Source organism: Phoca vitulina, unplaced genomic scaffold, assembly GCF_004348235.1.
Source record: "Phoca vitulina isolate PV1807 unplaced genomic scaffold, GSC_HSeal_1.0 scaffold25, whole genome shotgun sequence".
NCBI classification, from domain to species: Eukaryota; Metazoa; Chordata; class Mammalia; order Carnivora; family Phocidae; genus Phoca; species Phoca vitulina.
In genome coordinates, this window is record NW_022589728.1 from 35,604,056 (window position 1) to 35,624,200 (window position 20,145).

At 36.1% G+C, this 20,145-nt stretch overlaps 1 protein-coding gene across 2 annotated transcripts in view; it reads right to left on the reverse strand.

The window, feature by feature from the left end:
• Window positions 1–20,145, reverse strand: part of MMP16 (matrix metallopeptidase 16) — a 274,315-nt gene that overhangs the window by 56,222 nt on the left and 197,948 nt on the right. For both annotated transcript variants that reach the window (XM_032421584.1, XM_032421585.1), the window contains exons 5-6: window positions 14,950–15,111; window positions 12,765–12,976 (exon numbers count right to left, since the gene is read on the reverse strand). In XM_032421584.1, coding sequence (XP_032277475.1) covers window positions 12,765–12,976; window positions 14,950–15,111 — 374 coding nt within the window. The remainder of the gene's footprint in view (window positions 1–12,764; window positions 12,977–14,949; window positions 15,112–20,145) is intronic.

Consider the following 20,145-nt stretch of genomic DNA (forward strand, 5'->3'; position numbering starts at 1 on the left):
CGAGTCAGTGATTAATGTCTGTTTCCCACAATGAGTAGTAAGCTCTTTAAGCAAGTAGCACTGGGGCAGGCACAGAGATTCTGATCTTAGAGAAGAAAACTCAGGCTTAGTTGTGGAATCCTGGTCATACAAGATCCAAAGCCTGGGCTTTTCCATTTTTACTATAACCTAGTATATTTTTTTTTTTCAAAGACTTTATTTATTTATTTGACAGAGAGAGACACAGCGAGAGAGGGAACACAAGCAGGGGGAGTGGGAGAAGGAGAAGCAGGCTTCCCGCGGAGCAGGGAGCCCGATGCGGGGCCTGATCCCAGGACCCTGGGACCATGACCTGAGCCAAAGGCAGACGCCCAAAGACCGAGCCACCCAGGTGCCCCAATATATTTTCTTAAATACAACAGAGACTCAATACAGATTTTCAACTACATAAATTAATTAAATATGACTATGTATCAATAACTACTTCCTGTATTTTCCTACATAAACTATTTCCCATATCATATATTTATGCAAGGAAAAGAAAAATCTCCCAAAAATACCCGAGAGGGAAATAGAGGAATTGTCCTTACATGTATATTTAGTAAATCCTATGATTTTTTTCAACAGTGTTCAGAATTCTCATCACAAAATTTATTTTTAATCCTCTATCTGATCTTTTGTTTATGTGAGCAACAGAGAAACAGGGTTGTTATACATGATAAAGATATTCTAACACAATTATAGCATTACGTGACAAAGTTTTAGGAACCAACCAGAAGCTTCAGCATTTCTATTTCTGATAGTAACTGCAAATGCAGTGGACAACTTGGGAAATATTCTCTATTCCAAGGGACTCCAGGATTATGGATGCGGAGGTTTGGTATCAGCGGCACCCAAGTGGCCAGCTCTTACATCAGCTCCTTCGAGCTTCAGCTCAAGGATATAAACAGTCTTTGTTTGCTTAATGTGTTCACCAGTAACTGCCACAAACAACTGCACTTCACAAGTAAAGTAGCGCAGCCCAACGAATGCAGAGACTCAGCAACTGTTCCAGGTGAGATGCTAGAAAGCAGTGGTTTCACAATAACCACATTTAATTCTCCAGAAAAATGCTTCCTGTCCTGACAGATTAAGAATCTGATGCACCTCTCCTTGAGTGAAGTTTCAGTAAATAATCTTTTTACAGAGAAGGAAACACTGTTACTTATTTTTTACAGAAGTCTCAATATTCTCAATATTCTTCAAAGACCTGGTACTTCTCGTCCAATTCCCGATAGGACATCTTTTTCTTTGGCCCTCTCTGAGTCCCTTCATAATTTCAGCTCCCTGTGACATTTAAAGGCAAGCCTGCTTGCTTGCTTGCTTGCTTGTTTGATTGATTTATTTTTAAATTCAGTCCTGGCCCTCTGTGACTCATTGTCCAGCCACCCATTCCTTGAGCAGGCTTCTTAGAGCTGCTCTTTTGTCCTGATCTTCAAATACCTGTTTTGCTAGTTGTCTTCAATCCCACATTTTAGGAATGGGGCTCTATCTTGCTCTTAGCAGTTCCTCTCCCAAGAGCCAACATTTGCTCAATGTTTCGCATTAGCTCTGTTCCCTACATTCTCTTCCGACCTAGTCACTCCTGGGTCAACTCTGTCGGCCAGTTAACCTAGCCTGCAGAACAAAGCCTCGAGTTCTCAACAGGGCATGTAAGATCCTATATGAAGGAGTCCCACTTGTGTCTCTCCAGCCTCGTTTGTCAGTTTCCCTGCTTTGGTTTTTAGAACAAACTTGATTAGCCTACTGCACCTACCCCTTCTTACCTCCGAGCCTGGCTACCTTTACATGTTCTTACAGATGCAGATTAGATGGCCTCTACGAGAAGTCTTTCCCCAGTTTATGTGGCCTTCCATTGTGTCCCCACTGCACTCTGTGTCTTAGCCTATTACAGCCCATCATGATGCATTATGGTGATCTAGTTACTGAAACCTCCTCTGCTAGACTGTTATCTCCCTGAAGGAAAGAACATTCCCAATGTCTATTCTTTGGAAGCCAGCCAAAACTTCCTTAAAGAATAAAAAAGAATGAATAAAAGAGTACCAGTCGTTAGTTTCTTAAGAGCAAGGATTGTTGTCATAGACTCTTTTGCAACTCTTTAAGGTTGACCACAGCGCTTTTCACAACACTGATAGTGCTAGTAATAATAACGTCATCAACAACTATGACAACAATATTAGCAGTTGCTGAAATTACTTGAACATCTGTTGTGTACCAGTCTCCGTGCTCAGTGCCTTACACAGCTTACAGTTTATCAGTGTTTGTTGAACTGACAAACACTGCTATATGGCAGTCCTCATGTTGTATAAATTAACAATACTCTCTGGATTAATTGCCAAATATCACTTCACTTTGCATGATTTTAAAGTATTTCTATAGTAAACTGAAAAAATTCTCACCATGGTGCCTAGAAAATGGCAAAACTGTAGATAAACAAAATATTTAGTGAGCTTGATTCACTAGAGGCTAATCCTACTCAAGTGGGCACAGATCCTCATCTAATTGGACATCTTTGCTAGCCAAGTCATTGAATACTTTAATAGCTTTTGCCTACCTGTATTTTTGAAAATGATATGGCTTCACTGTCCCTTAATGTGTTACAACCTTCACAGTTACCAAGCTTCTTTTATGCCACTATATTTTGAGCTATTAAATGTATATACAGCATCTCTACACTACAGATTTTTAAAAGCTACTCATAATTCCATCATTCTAAGATTTGTCTAGCATCATTTTTCTAGAATTTCCCTGTTTTGTCAATACATCTTTCAAATAATGCAATTCATGATATGTAAAATTTTAAATTTTACTATTTTATACTTGTGTATACATAATAATCATGTCCTATTGTTTCATACATTCTCCATAACCTTTTAAATGATTATATTTCTTTGAGTTGATATACTATTTATTTGCTATACCACTACCATATTATTGGATAATTTGGGTTGCGTGCAAATTTTTCTCCTACTGGCAAGAAAGCTATGATGAATATCATTGTTCATTTTACATTCACTTTATTATTTCAGGATGAATTACCATGCAGGGGATTGCTAATTTGGAAACTATGCATACTTCCCTTTTTTATTGTAAGATATACTAATGCTGTAGTTTAAACTTGAAATATTTTTTTCAATCTTACTCATTTGCTATTGATACAAATTTTACCTTCTTTAAAATAGTCATACAAATAAACATAATATAATGCTCTGAAACTTTAAAGTATCATAAGAAGCACATAAAGAAGAATGAACAAAATAGTCAAGAACCTCCCTCATGGAAGTTAAATGCAAAGAAGATAGAGTGAGAAGTAAAAACATTGTTCACTTTTTAAAAAGATTTATTTTTTATTTGAGACAGAGAAAGAGTGAGTTTTGGGGAGGGGCAGAGGAAGTGGGAGAATGAGAAGCTCAAGCAGACTCCCCACTGGCACGGAGCCTGACGTGGGGTTCAATCCCACAATCCTGAGATCATGACCTGAGCTGAGATCAAGAGTCCGATGCTTAACTGACTGAGCCACCCAGGTGCCCCAAACCGTTGTTCATTTAATAAATATTTATTGAATGCTGCCACTAGGACAAGTACCACTAGTTAAGTTTAATCCTGTGAGTTGCTTTTTTATGTCAAGAAAAATATTTTTCAATTATATAGTCAAAGAGCTTATTAGAAATAAAGCTATATTTCACTGTTTTACTATGGTTCAGGACATCTTTCATAACATCATTAATTAGTCCCTCACCCCCCACCATCACCACCATTGACTTTCGAGGAATTTTTCAGGTAGACTGTCACATAATTTGCAAATAATGATAGCTTTGGCCTCTATTTTATGTATTTCTACACGTTTTATATATTTCCACATGCAAAAGATAAACAAATGCTTCTAAGAAATTCTGAAGAGCTGGCTGAATGTTTAAATAACTTTACATACTCCACAAAGCACAATGATAATCACAACATTGTTAACTGAAAGTTTAAAAAGGGAATGGAAAAAATAAAGTCTCATTTTTGCTTTACAGAAATTTAAGAAGTCAAAACTGGCACAGTCAAAAATGCCAAATATGAAAGATAAAAACTGGAGAAGTGCTATTTTAAAAACTTCTAATATAAAAGAAAATCTACTTTTTATGTACAGTATAAATCTTGAACTAAACTGCTTATTAATCTTGCATTAAGGTAAAAGTGCTCTGAACAATAAATTGTGAATGTGAGCACTTTGTAAAAATCTCAATATAAAGCTATAGATTATGACAAACATGGAATAAAAAATATTTTTGATACTGAAAAGATTTAGATTATTAATAATTGTAGAAGAGGAAGATTGATATTGCTTGGATTGAGAGGATTTTTCAAATTAGCTCACAATTAATATATTTTCTGAAAACATTTTTGCATGATTATATGGAATTTTTCTATTCATATTATAAATTTATATCAAACTGTATATGATAAAACATAGTTTAGTCTCCCATATATGCATTGCAAGCATATATAGATGTATTTTTTTTTTTACTTTTTTCTACTGGAATATAGTTGACACACAATGTTACATCAGTTTCAGGTGTGCAACGTAGTGATTTTTGTTTTAATTTTTTTATTTAAATTCCAGTTAACATACAGTGTAATATTAGTTTCAGGTGTAGAATTTAGTGATTCAGCACTTACGTACAACACCTGGTGCTCATCACAAGTGCCGTCCTTAATCCCCATCACCTATTTAACCCATCCCCCCCACCCACTTCCCCTCTGGTAACCATCAGTTTGTTCTCTATAGTTAAGAGTCTGGCTCATGGTTGTCCTCTCTTTTCTGCCCCCCATGTTCATTTGTCTTGTTTCTTAAATTCCACATGTGAGTGAAATCGTATGGTATTTGTCTTTCTCTGACTGGCTTATTTCGCTTAGCATCATACTGTCTAGCCCCATCCACATCATTGCAAATGGCAAGATTTCATTCTTTTTTATGGCTAATAGTCCATATATCATATATACCGTATTTTCTTTATCCATCTGTCATTTGATGGCCACCTGGGCTGTTTCTATAATTTGGCTATTGTTGATAATGCTGCTATAAACATTGGGGTGCATGTATCCCTTCAAATTACTGTTTTTGTATTCTTTAGGTAAATACCTAGTAATGCAATTGCTGGATCATAGGGTAATTCCATTTTTAACTTTTTGAGGAACCTCTATACTGTTCTCCAGAGTGGCTGCACCAGTTTGCATTTATGCTGCCCTCACTGCAAATGTAGCTACCATCTGTCACTACACACTGCTAATACAATACCACTGACTCTATTCCCTCTGTTGTACTTTCATCCCTGTGACTTATTCATTCTGTAATTGGACACCTGTATCTCCCACTCCCCTTCACTCATTTTGCCCATTCCCCTACCCCCTCCTCTCTGTATTTATGGGTCTATTTGTAAGCATATATTAAATGTTCTATTTTATATTATTAATAAAAACAGTTTTACTGAATCCAAAGCAAGTATCCAAATATATGCTTAAAATGTTTGAAGTCACCTATAAAAAAGGTAACCAGAGAGAAGACTGGAAATATAGGTGACTGTGAATCCATTCTTCTGAATACTTAAGACACTTGCCCCAACGGTCAGGAAATGTCAGTAAAGAATTTAAATATTTCAAGGAGTAAATCTTAAGCCATAGGGAATACAAATATTTTGAAAATCAATTAATATTGACATTAAAATTCAGTATTACACATAATTCCAGTTGCTTCCTAAAATGTTTACTTACCTAAAATATTTGAAAGACTGTGATTTTGTACTACAAGGAAATTTAATTAATATTCTGCTTGCAGCGTCTTGTTGATAGCTCCCTTTGGTCTAATGTGAATCTAGCCCCAATTACAACATACTATTAATATCAGTTAATACTTCCCGGCAGTACAGAATTAAACTATGACTCAGAGTAATTTTAGATTACCCTCTGTTGTGTAATTTCTCTAAGTATTTCTTTTTTAAACACTTTTTGGATTCTCTGACAACAGAATATATATATTTTTTAAGATTAAATTATTTATTTGAGAGAGAGAGAGAGAGAGAGAGAGAGTGCACGAGTGGGGGAAGGGGCAGAGGGAGAGAATGTTTAAGCAGACTCCTCTTGGGAGTCTGGGAGCAGGACCCAGACCAGCTCCATCCCATGACCCATGAGATCATGACCTGAGCCGAAACCAACAATCAGACGCTTAACTGACTGAACCACCCACGCACCCCCATCTGACAACAGAATACTTTTAATTATTTCATTGAATAAAGTGATATGAACAACAATCACAAACCACTCCATTCCTTTCCCTTAAAAATACAAATTAGAGCCATTTTCTGTGATCTTTACTCAGCTAAAAGTTATTTTAAAAAATAATTTCAAACAGCACGGGAATTTGAGTTATTGAATATAATGAGTAATTCCAAATGCCAAGTCTGTCTTGCTACAAAAAAGCTACCATTTCCTGAGGCTTACTATGTACCTATGATGGAATTTGTTAGCCATTATACAGATAAGGAAAATAAGCTCAGAGATATTTTTAAGGATATTTATTGTCTGCTATGTTCATGGCATGGCGCAATCCAGCAGTAAATACAGGAGTAGGCTCCTTGTGTGGAGCCTATGACAAATGGGATCTGACTCCAAGTCTATCTCTAATGTCTAAAACTTTAAGCATCATCCTATACTGATGTAAACAAGGACATACAAGTATGCAACAAGAATGAATGACATCATTAGGTTAAGAGCTGGGAAAGAATTCTTCCAATTGTAAATGGCAAATCTAGTCTTTAGAGTCACAAAAATGGCACAAAGTTTATATAACCCACAATAAACTCTATTCTACAAAAACTCTATTTCTACAAATATTGTTTCCTTTCATATATCTAGCCCCATGCATACCTATGTAGAAGCAGACTGTGCAGGAATAGAGATTGGAGATAGCCTTCTGATGCTTTACAAACAGCCCCAGAAATCTGGAAGATACACGAATATTTGGTATTTGACAGGGAAGACCTGCAAAGCCAGGAGTGCCTGGCAAGTTCAAACACAGCAGGGAGACAAGGGTGGCTGGCACTGAGTGAGTAAAAATGAGCAAGGAAAGAGGAGGTGAGATCAGAGAGGTAAAGCAAAATGTAGTGATCATGCAGCTTTGTGGGCAACTGAAAGAACCTTGGCTTTTTGCCCCAACTTTATTGAGGTCTATTGACAAATAAAAATGGTGTATATTTAAGGTATACAAATTGATGATTTCTTATAAGTATACATTGTGAAATGATTACCACAATCAAACTAATTATCCATCACCTCACATAGTTACCTACTTTTTTTTTTTATGGTGAGAACAACTGAGCTCTACTTTAGCAAATTTCAAGTAAACTATACATTATTATTAACTATAGTCACCATGCTGTATATTAGGTCTCCAGGACTTATAACTGAAACTTTTACCCTTTGTGCAATGTCTCCTCATTTCCCCACCCCTTGAACCTCTCTCATTCTCTCTCTCTCTGTCTCTCATATAAAATCTCTTCTTTTATGAAACAAAACCAGCATCTTGCAAATGAAATTGGATCATACCCTGTACTTACTAGGCTTGGCTAATGAGACATTGTACTTTGAATGGAAGTTAAGCTAGTATCAATAAGGGCAGAACCTGGACAGATCTGTTTCTGTGGAAATAAAAGGAACTATGATTCTTCAGTAGAATTAAGTAGGTAGTCATAAGTGAAGATGGTCATATTTAAGAACACATAGTTTTGGGATGAATAAACATGAATAGACAAGAATTTGATAAAGAAAAAAGAACCAAGTGATTTCTGTGTTGGGTTTGCTTTCTTGTTTTTGTTTTTTTGCGGTTTTCTTGGTATACAATGAAATGCTTTCCTTACTCAGAGCCTTAAGCCTTCTTCTCTACTAATTGGAAAGACACTTTACTGTACTTCCGTGAATGCTGTTCCACGAAACAGTGTAAAAGTGCCTTTTAACACTATCCTTTCTAGCTCTACTGTAAAGCACCGGCCTTTGTTTGTTCCCCTTTCCCCTTGATTTAAAGAACTGGTCAGTTGCCAGGTGAAACCTTGTGTGCGTGTGTGTGCGTGTGAGCGTGTGTGCATGCACACACATGTGTCTGCACATGCTAAAAGAACTGCAGGTGTGGATACAGTTTTTCTTCCTATCTTCAATTTCAGGAAGAAGAGTTACTACTGCATTCTTTCCCATATAACAAAATATTGTGTGCTGAAACATATCCTATACAAGTTTGGCTAATTCCACTTTCTTTTACACCACAAAATAGCTAAATAGTCCATGTTTTTATCTTGTAGTCCCAAAGCACTTTGAGTCTTCATTTGAACAGTCAGATTTTCCTTTTGTCAGCTTGGTCACAACAGCAACCTCCTGTGATATACACAGTATAAACTCTGCAGGGAACACTCTTAAAAATCACCTCTTTTGAGGAAGGACAAAGCTTCTCTTGTATCACTATTTTATTCCTCTGTTCCTTGGCATTTTGTTTTGATTTTCATTTTCTTGCTTTAGGTGGTTTATGTTCCCCAAAGATTATGAAGCTGCATGGAAGGCTTAACTTTCTCATGTGAATATATTCAGGATTTTATCTATAGGATGGGACAGAAATTTATACACACACACACACATATATATAATTAAAATATATGTTGTACATTATATATATGTAGTGCTTGTTGTATTTCCATTTAGATACATGTCCAGGTGAACTCACTTCAAATAAATGAGTGTCTGCAAAGCTCAATGTAAATCAAATCTCTGAAGAGGAATTTTGCTCCTAAAAGCAACAACTACCATTCTAAAGAAAAGTTCCTTTCTAATAAGAAAACAAATTATCTGATGATATTACCTATTACTTAGATTTCAGAATTTAAGTAAAAACATACATACGGATTTTAAGTAAAGCATACGGAAATCTTTGGGCAAGGAATAACAAACTAGCAGAATGAAGTATTTTCAGCAACGTCATATTGGTTGATTACTGTTGTATAAACACAATAGTAGCTCTATTTTCATTAGATAATTCTTATATTGAGATCCTTATTCATTAGCTTGAGCATTATGAAGCCCATATGAACCAATCCCTGCTTTGACGAAGTTTATAATCTAGTTAAGGAATGTACTACCATGAGAAATAGAGAAGATAGAAATTTAAAATACGCTAATTGAATGTAGAGAATAAATACAGAAATCACTAGAAAGAGATATGGGGTTGAAGAATAGTCAGAGAGGTTGGGACATGTGGAAGGCATTGAGGAGGGAAGTTTTAGATAAGCAGAGGCTTGCAAGGAAGCCCCAGATATTAAAACCACAGTGAAATGAGTGTTGGGTGGGTAAGGGTTGAGGAGATAAAGAGGTTTCTAATTTGTGTAGAGAATCTGTAGTGAAGAAAAGTAGAGAATCAAGTTACATTAGTAAAAGTGAGATCAAAGAGTGGGTGATCCTAAAATATACTTGAAGGAATAGTTGATAAGGAGCAAACTATGAAACTAATGATGAGTATATTAAAAGAAAATTTAAAAGGCAGGCATGCACAAGAGAGACTGGCAGAGAGTAATTTCAGGCAAGTAGAACACATATGGGGAAATGACATTAATTTGAGGTAAAGTTAGTCTAGTCTATTTAGGTATAAAGGGATAACTTAGTGGGCCAGCAGTTATTACCGAAGGAAAACAGAATTTGTGGATGCTTTCCCACATAGTTCAGTGACCCATGGAGAACCTCTGTGTGAAACACTTTGAAAGCTAGAATGTAAGCTCCAAGAAGCCAGGGTCTAGCTGTTTTGTTTACTAACACATGGCCGGTGCCTAAAACAGCATCTCACAGTAGGAGCTCAATAAATATTTCTTGCATATTTATTATTTTAAGATATAGTTTAAAGCCTACCACCTTTCATTTGAACTTTCCCTTACTCTTTCAGGTAGCAAAGCTTAGTGGGAAAAACATAGATTTTAGAATCAAGTAGACCTGCGTTCATCTACTGACTACTACTTACAAACCTTGTAACTCAGACTGACTACTTAACTTTTCTGATTCTCAGTTTTCTCATTTGTAAAATAGAGAATTCTGTGCATCTTGCAGAGTTATTATCAGATTTAGAGATTATGGATGTAAAGTGCCCAGATACATTTAGGGACATATTAGTTACTCAATCCATAGTAGCTATTAATTAAGAGCAGGTATCACTCAATCATGCTTTCTTGTTTATTTCCAATTTATATAATTTGTCACTTTGCACTAGAGTTAATATATCTATTTTTTCTCCCTCAATACACCAACTTTTTAGTACACCAAATACCAATTTCTTTAATGTGCCTAAGAAATTTTTCTCTCAAAATTCAGCATAAGCTTTTTCTCAGTCAAGTTTTCTTGAACTATTCAACTAGACTTCAGTACGTTCTCTTCATGTCCATGTTGTACCTTTTACTCCTACATCTTGAAAGTACTTAGGTTCATGTTTGTCTTCACTCCTGGAATATGAGCTCCATAAAGACAGGGGCGCTACCTTCTATTCTACATCCCTGGTGCCTAGTAAACTGCCCTGGGCTTTCTACGGAAGAGGAGATGAGTATGAAAATTATCAAGTCATGTCACACAAAATCCATCAAGTAAGTGGAGGTTAAAAAGAATGCAATGCCTATCAGAAGATATCCTCAACAGTAATCATTCTTAGAAAGAGGGCAGGGACCAGTGGAAAAAAGAAATTATTCAGATAGAGTTTCGGAACTCTCTCCTATAGAGTTTTTTTTTTTTTTTTTTAAGATTTTTTATTTTTTTGACAGAGAGAGACACAGTGAGAGAGGGAACACAAGCAGGGGGAGTGGGAGAGGGAGAGAGAGAAGCAGGTTTCCTGCTGAGCAGGGAGCCCGATGTGGGACTCGATCCCAGGACACTGGGATCATGACCTGAGCCGAAGGCAGACGCCCAATGACTGAGCCACCCAGGCGCCCCTCTCCTATAGAGTTTTGATTAAGGAAGCCAAGGTAACATGAGAGGTTAGAGAAGCAGACCTTACTCGTATTTTTCATATACCTGTTCTGATATTAATAATAGTGGCTACTGTATTCTACTTGAGAGTTGGCCTATGTGCTTTTTATACATTCCTGATTCCAGGAACCAGTGATCACAAGACCTCATTTTGTCAATCAAGAACACTCCCAGTGTGCAGAGCAGAATGGCTGGTGAAAATGATTGTTACAGTTGAAGATATCAGTCTTTTCTGAGATCGGCCATCTAGTTAGACAGATAGGAAGGATGGAAAGGATGTACCCAGAGTCCATTTCACATCATATTCTCAGATAAGTTTATCACCTTGTTGATATGACTATGATATCAAGCTATAAAGCTGGGATGTTGGAATTTGGCCAAAACGGAGAAAACAAAATCCTTCAAATGTCATTTGGTGTCTTGTAGAATACACAAATGACTGCATTTTGTTTTCATTTCAACTAGTTGCTGCAGGCTGAGCCACAATGAGAGGCTATATATAAAGAGAAGGAGAGAAGAGAGAGAGAGAGCTTTTATTTTTTACTCCTTGAATCTAAATTTATTAATCTACTTAAATTGAATGGAAGATATCTAATTAAGCATTGCAGAGCACTTACAGAATTCAAAAATCTATTCATGTGTTTGAACGAAAGCATCGATTTTTCCTGGAAAGTATGATGCTCTTATGCATATTATATCAAATCCAAATCTTATTTTCCAATAAAGGAAATAGAGTACTTTGTCTATTAAAAATTATATGAAATCTATATTTTTAAAGTGTAGCCTCTGGTAGATAGGAAATTCTGTATAAGTAGGACAATATTTCATTATTTATTGATTCACGTCTACCCAAAAAGAGAGCACATTATTTTCTTTTTAAATGGATGGTATTGCTAAGATGTGGTTATTTTAATACGCTAATGCCAACATAACACTTATATTTTCTCATCAGTTTTTCAGATCAGTTTACAATATTGAGGGAGAAAATATTTTTCACTATTACACTATATTCACCTTTCAACATTAGATTAAACTTACTTTGTAAGTTCATTATGTAACTTACTTTCATACACTGCTTGTTATTGTCTGAGAACCCAATGACATTAAAAGGCACACTTAGCAAAATGTAATATTAGTTTTACTTGTAACCTTCTTAAAAAATAATATAAATCAGGTATATATAAATGCCTGACTAAAGAAAACGACATACACTTTTGTAAAATCAAAATGATGGTTTCATATTAACTCAAATTCCTGCCAGTAGACCCCAAACAAAATGATCACTACTACTTCTAAAAAACAATGCTTTAATTGTCAAGTGAAATCATAGGGATCTCATAAAGATGTGCAAATCAAAGATAGAATAGCTCTAGCGCGCCTGAAGTGGCTAAGCTCCCAAGCAAATCATCCCTATTAGTTCCTATTCATGATTTCAATTATGCTTTTTTATCTGTTCGTAACATGCAGCATTTTCTTACCCTCACATTTCTAGGCATTTTAGCTTCTGCTGACATAAATGCATTCCTCAAATAGAATGTTACAGCAATCTTCTGCTAGACATTTAAGCCCATTTGTGCGTTTATTTTTTAAGATGCTTTTTTGAAACTTCTAACTGTGAGAGGTCTGGGAAGGTAGTGTGAGAATGAATGAGAACTTGTTTTCTAAAGCGACACCGTAGACACTTGATCTACTGTTAAAAAAAAAAAAAAATCACAGCCTCCTACCTTGAAAACAAACATCTCCCGGCGAAGAATAGCTAGAGTGTTAAAGTTCCCATCGCAGATGTTGGGTTTGGCTCCAGGATAGGAAGGTCTGCCAGTGGGAGGCCGAGGAGGTTTGGGCCTGTCATTCTTGCGTGGGTCGGCTGGAGGAACGGAGCGGTGTGGGGGCACTGTCGGTAGAGGTCTTGTCGGTGGAGGAATCTTGTCAGGTGGACCTTTGAAAATATGAGGAAAGCACTTGGCTCACTTAACACTGGAATAGTGCTGGACAGTCTGCTGCCAAGGACAATCACTCATGAGGGGAGGGCACAGATTAAGTGAGCTAAGAAGTCTTTAAGATTGTATGTTTTCTGAAAAAACAAACCACCGTACCCAACACACCACTGCCAAGTCTCTCAGAAAGTCCTTATCATGCTAAGTTCTGAATCCAATTCACTGAACTTTCTTTGTTAATTTTTAATGATATTTTTTTATAGCTTCGCCAGAGTCCTTATTGGAAAAGCTGCTTTCAAATCTTTTTTGGAAGTAGGTGGTGTATAAATAATACATAAATGAAGATGAATACTGGAACCATGCATGTAAGCTCCACCAAAGTTAATCCTAGATAACTAGGTTTGATAGACAATGATTCTATGCAAATAGTTCTAAAGGATAAACATTAACGAATCAAAGTTTATTCTATCCTGTGTCTCCAACTGTATTTATAACCTTTTCCTGACTTTCATTATTTTCTTCTAATGACATGTTTTGACAAATTGCCAGATGAGTGTTTCATTTGAATACTGAATCTGAAACACCTATTGATTAAAACGCCACTAGTAAAATATTAATGTGAAGAAGTATTTCTAAAAAGAGGTTTCTAAATTAAGCCAAAGTTTACATATATAATTTGGTACAGATGTAAAGCATCATTCCTCAAGGAATTTATGTTTTTAAAAAGAAATACAGAGCTGTTCGCACTTAATATTTAGATACGGAAAGAATATCCTTTTGCAGACCTTCAGTCTAGACTACTAATTCATGAGGTCATGAGAAAGAGCCTTCCCTAACCTCAGTTAACCACTTAGGAGGAATTTCTGATGGCACAAATTAGGCACAGGCTAGCACGTTCGACACATGTGCTACTTAGTTTTGAGTCTGAGACATTTCCCTTTTCTCAGTATCCCCAAAATAAAGAGCAGCACAAAAGCTGACATTTTTTTTTTCTCCAAACCCTATTTTGACCCTGAGAGAATGGTTACCACTGAGATACTGAAATTGAAAAACTAATGAATGCAAAACAAATTAGTGAACTTAAACTATGCTATTTAAAAATGCAAATGACACCTTCTAGATACTGGATATTAACATACAGATAACACACATTTGCCTTTGTATTGTAAAATGAAAGCATCACTTCATTAATTTAGTAAAGCATACTCTCCATATATAAATTATAAATGTCAAGTTCTTAACAATTATGTGTGAAATAAATGTCTTTATAAAGGTCAGTGGTTCTGTTGACGGAGTTAGGATTATAGTCTTTCTCCCTTTTGTCTTAATTTGTATTCACTGACTGAACCCCATAAATAAAAATGATCTCAGTATATTAGGAATTTATTTTGAATCAGGTGTAAGTAAACTTTGCCATTTGTTAACTTCCACTTCCATGTTTGTTAACTTTCACTTAGTCAATAATTACACGCTTTTGAGGTCATTTTATTATAGCCATTACACAAGAGTATGTTCTGCAACCTCAAAAGGGATTTATCCCGTAACTGTCTAACATCAAGTATCATAAACTGAGGGTCAATTTGTCAGTTTTTACCAAAATCTCAGTATCTTATAAGAAGATCTTATATTTCTCACTGTTTTTATTGGTTATATTCATTTATTATATTTTTTTACCTGAATTTTAAATACTAAAGTTTGTCAGACCTTTGCTGTAACTGCAGGTTTCAATTAAACTCAGTAAGAAAAATTTATCAGTGTGTAGATTTACTATAATCTGTATATTAAGATATCTGGACTACTGCCAACAAAACTTGATTGATATAAGACTTCTGCCAATAGGCCAGACTATTTTTTTTCTTATTTCTCGGTATTTATCTTTCTCATATACTTAGAGCATCCATCTCAAAGAAGAAAACACAGCAGGAATTCTGGACTTCACTGTAGGGTTAACCAAACAGAAACAGTGGTAACCTACCATAAATTTTCTGGATGCCTTGCAAATCATCATTAGGTAGTTTGAAGTTGTCAGTTTCCATGTACTGGTAAAATGGGGCCATGATGGCAGTGGGGTCATTGGAATGCTCCAATCCCAGAGCATGTCCCAGTTCGTGAACTGCTACAAGAAATAAGTCATTTCCTGTGAAAATGAGAAGAAAAGATGCTATTGTAACTAATATCCAAGTACAGAATTGGAAAGGACAATTTGGTGTTATCAAAATTTCACCCAAGAAAAATAGGAGGAGCTTTTTATTTCACTATCAGTGTGATTTTATCATTGGATTTTCTACTGGCAAAATCCAATGTGCTATTTCTGAAAAGGTGGGGGGTGGGAGGTGATGTTAATGTAGTCACAGAAATTTAGAAACTGAATGGAAAGAACAAAGACTAAAAGTTGAAGAAAGAGCAGGAGCATCAGAAATTGCTACTACTGGGCGCCTGGGTGGCTCAGTTAGTTAAGCGACTGCCTTTGGCTCAGGTCATGATCCTGGAGTCCCGGGATCCAGTCCCGCATCGGGCTCCCTGCTCAGCAAGGAGCCTGCTTCTCCCTCTGACCCTCCCCCCTCTCATGTGCTCTCTCTCTCTCATTCTCTCTGTCTCAAATAAATAAATAAAATCTTTAAAAAAAAAAAAAAGAAATTGCTACTACTGCTGTTGAAATATCCTTCCGATTGGAAAGTACGTAATATACTTTTAAGTATCTTTACATCGCACATAATGCTAACAAGCAGTAAAAAATACCGGGCAGATACAATCCCTACTTTTACACAGGTGAGTAAACTAAGGCATAAAGGTGAACAAGTCTTGTCAAGAACAGCAAATCTTTGCATTTACAGAGGTGTGACTAGAACTCAAGGTTATTTTAACTCCTAGATGAAGGCTTTTCTTTAAATTAGCCTAGAATATAGGAATACGGAAGTGTAAAATAAAAGTCATAGGCTAGCAGTTATAACCAGGATTCTAGTCCTAGCTTTGTGAATACAAATTCTAATCAACTCATACGCAATCTGAACAAAATATATTTATTTAGAGTGGCTGTTTCTCACGGAAGAAAAAAAAATCTCTCCCACCTGTGGTAAACTTGCACAGTGAAGTCTATTTAGTGCAGACTCTCAGAGAAGCTTTGTGCTGTCACAGCCCTGCTGATGACCCCTACATGTTGCCCCCTTCTGGATCATCATAATTAAACTCATGAGCAAAAGAGCCAGTCTTACATGTGTATTTGTTAATTCTAAAAATTTAGTTAAACTATGTGAGCATCCAACAGTTTAGACTATTAGACTTCTAAGGGTTATGTTCCTAAGTGGAAAGTTTAAAATGATTGAACATAAAGTGTAAAGTTTTGCATAGATGAATTGCAAATGATTTCAATGAACTTCCTGAGTGTCATTTTTAGGAAAACTCTCTTCCAAACATTTTTATAATGCACTGTGGTAATTCCCTTCAGAGGTTTTTGTTTTGTCTTGTCTTGTTTTTACACAAAGGTGAGTACATAACATTTTTTTCCTACTCTGGAGTAGTCTGTCATAGAAAAATGGATGAAACCATGGGGCTGCTTCATCATATGACCTTAGCATACTGAAAATGAGCCATTCAAAACACTTCAGGGGCCTGACTCTCAAAGAATAACTGATTAAATACTGGTGTGAAACAAATTGGAAGGGTTTAAAAGGAAATAGAAGTTAACATTTCCAATCTCAAAGAGCTTATCTTCTCCTCTTATAAAATTACTTAAATGTGCAAATGAAGACACAAAAAGAAAAATAATATAATATGTATTAGCTTTAATTAAAAAATATTAACTAGATTTATTAAAAGTTTGCTAGCTTTGCCCTGGACATTTTGAACATTTTACCTGCATTTTCTCATTTAATTCTTACAATTATCCTTTGAGTCAGTTACTATTACTATGTCCATTTTTAAAATGAGAAGACAAGACTTGGAGACATTAAATGCAATTTGCAAATTCATGTAGCAAGGTGCAGATGAAATTCAAACTTCTCTGAGTCTGATTAGAGATCATCCTTTGAATTACTGCAGTAAATCACACAACTATAAAAGTATTAGCATGCACAACAGATTAGATAATGTAGCCATGTGAAACATGCCTACTATGAGTTAGGCATTGATCTAGGCTTTTGCAATATAGTAGTGAACAAAACATACGAAAATCCCTGTCCTTATGGTACTGGAAAGAATCAAGATAGAAAAGTAAAATATACAGAATGTTACATAGTGATATATGATACGGAGAAATAGTAAGGCAGAGAAAAGATGAAGTCAGAGATGAAAACATGTATGGAATTTTAAATAATAGTAATGGTTTGGGCTTCTAGTCTCACTGAGGTGGGGATAATTTTAAGTTTTTGAGTAGAGGAGGGACATAATCCGACTTATATTTCAAACAGGACCACTCTGGTGATTGCTCTCGAGAATCAAGTACAGTGGACAAGGGAAGCAGCATGATTCAATCTCTGAAGTTAGTGCAATAATTCAGGCAAAAATGCTGGTCACCTGGACCAAAGTGGAAGTAATGAGGTAGACAGAAGCATAACATTCTTGATATATTTTGAAAGGAGAATCACAGTGCTCGCTTCAGCAGCACATATACTGAAAGGAGAATCATAGGGTTTCTTAAAGGACAAGATGCAAGATGTGAGCAAAGAAAACCATCAAAGACAGCACCACGTTTTCTGGCCCTACACCTAGAAGAATGAAGTTGCCATTCACTGAGATGGAGAAAACCATAGGACGAACATGTTTTTGTTGCTTTTTGTGTTGGTGGCGGTGAGAGATAGGAAGCAAAACCAAGAGTTCCTTTTTTTGAGTGTTAAGTTCTGAATGCTTTAATTTGCTTAGTGAAACAGGAAGATTCATCAACTGAGAGAATAATAGGAAAATGAGAGAAGAATGTATGAAATATTTGAATAGGTCAGTTGTAAGGAGAGGACTAGGGAAATATCAGATCATTGTCAGGCAGCATTCACGATCATGAATTTAAAGTGAGATTGGCTTCATTATGTGCTATGTCTTCCTTCTTCAGCCATATTTGGTGGTGTGGATGCAGATATCAAAGTGGCAGTATTGATCTCACCAGACTTTTGGTATCTCTAGGTAACTGTGAAAAGCAGAGGGAAAGACAAAGGAGCTGTGGGTATATGTAAGGGAGTAATTTTTGACTTTGCCATGGTATTTGTGTCATGTAAGGAAGGAAGGAATAGCATGGGATGAGGAAGGAGGGTGATAAGGTCAATTTAAGATCAACTCTTAAATTCTGAAGTGGTCAAAGGTTTTTGTTTTTATTTGTTTTTGTGTTTTTAGTCATGATATTAGCAGGAATGAGCTAGAAAAATATTCAGTGATAGTCACAGTAGATATTCGAAATTGCGATTTGTAAGAGCAATGTCAAGGATATGCCCATGGAAGTGAGTCTCTGAGTTGGGATGGAATATGAAATTGGAGACGAGATTCAATATCTAAGAGCCCAGAACACTGGCAAAATTTTCTACATCAACAATAAGATCACCGAGAATTAAAACAAGAATAGTGTTGAGAGTAGGATTGAACCAGGAAATAAGATCATCAAAGAAGGAGGGAAAATGACTTGAGAATTAGTAGATGATTATAGCAAGGAGAGACAGTGGATGGAACAGTTTGACAAAATCACAGTCAAAACTTGAAGTTTTTATGGAGGAGGAAAGGAGAATAATCTTGAAGTACCATTAAAAAGAAATAAGGCGGGAGGTATACCATGACTCCAGCCCTTGTGGTAGAAGGAGAAAACAGAAGGAATGTAAGAGAAAGAGTATAATCAATGGAGAGATCAGTGTTAGTAACAAAAAAGAACCTAAAGGAAATAGTCTCAAAATAAATTGATTATTAAGGGGATTTTGCTAATGATTGACTTGAAACTTCTCTAAAGTTTCAGAAGATAGAGAAGGGAAGGAAATGGAGGGACAGATAGCAATGCAGAAGTCCTATGGGAATTAGAGTCCCAGGGGAGAGGGGTGTCTTCTCCTGTGCTTCCTATGGTGATAAATAGGAATGGAGGTAAGGGTCCTAATCAAACTAGACCTCAGATTCCAATATATCAAATATAAGAGATTATTATTACTTGAGTATGTTTAAAGGAATTTAAGAACATGACTTAAGAGAAGACAGGGGATGAAATTAGAGGGGATACAGGGGAAAAAATGTACAGTGGTTGCAAGGACAACTTCCTGTAATTGTCTTTGCTTCAATTTTTGTTGCTTTTCCACTACCTACAAAATAATTTCACATTCCTCATAAAGATAACCAAGACCCTTCATACATAAGTCCTTATCCTTCCTTTCCAACATTATCTCCGCCCCCCCCCCCTTTATTTTCCTCTTTCCGGTCATAGAAGAATGTGCTTGTTCTGTCCTTAAGATCTCTGCATTAACTGTCTTCTTTCTGGAATCCCCCTCTGTACCCTGCCCCCATGTTGGAAGCACATCAAGCAGACCTGATATGACTGCTCAGATGTTACCTTCTCTATGAAGTCATTTCCCCAAGGGGTGCTGTTCCCGAAGGCTCTCTGCTTTAGGCTCCCACACACCCTTGCACATCCCCCCATCATAGCAATTGCATTGTATTGTCATCATCTTTTGGTAAGTCTTCCCAATATATTTTGAATTCTTTAAAGACTGAAATTGTGCATCATTTATGTTGTGTTTCCTGTTCAAAAACATTGCCTGGCACATAGTAGATGACTAATCTTTAAGTAAGTTGGACGAATGGATCAGTTTCCAGGGACTGGAGGACTAATTTGAATCTGGGTAGTAAAGAACAGAATGCTATTTTCACTTAAATGTGGCTCAGAACTTTCTTCTTTATTTTCCCTAGCTATACTGAGGTATAACTGAAAAAAAAAAAATTGTAAGATATTTAAAGTATACATCATGGTGATTTGATATATGTACACATTTTGAAAGGATTCCTCCCCACTGAGTTAATTAACATATACATCACCTCACATATTTAACTTCCTTTTTTTCTTTCTAGTGGGAACATTTGACTTCTCCTCTCTTATCAAACTTCAATCATCCAAGAATGTTATCAACTATAATCACCATGTTATACATTAGATCCTCAAACCTTACTCATCTTATGACTGCAAGTTTATAGCCTTTTACCTACCTCTCCCTATTCT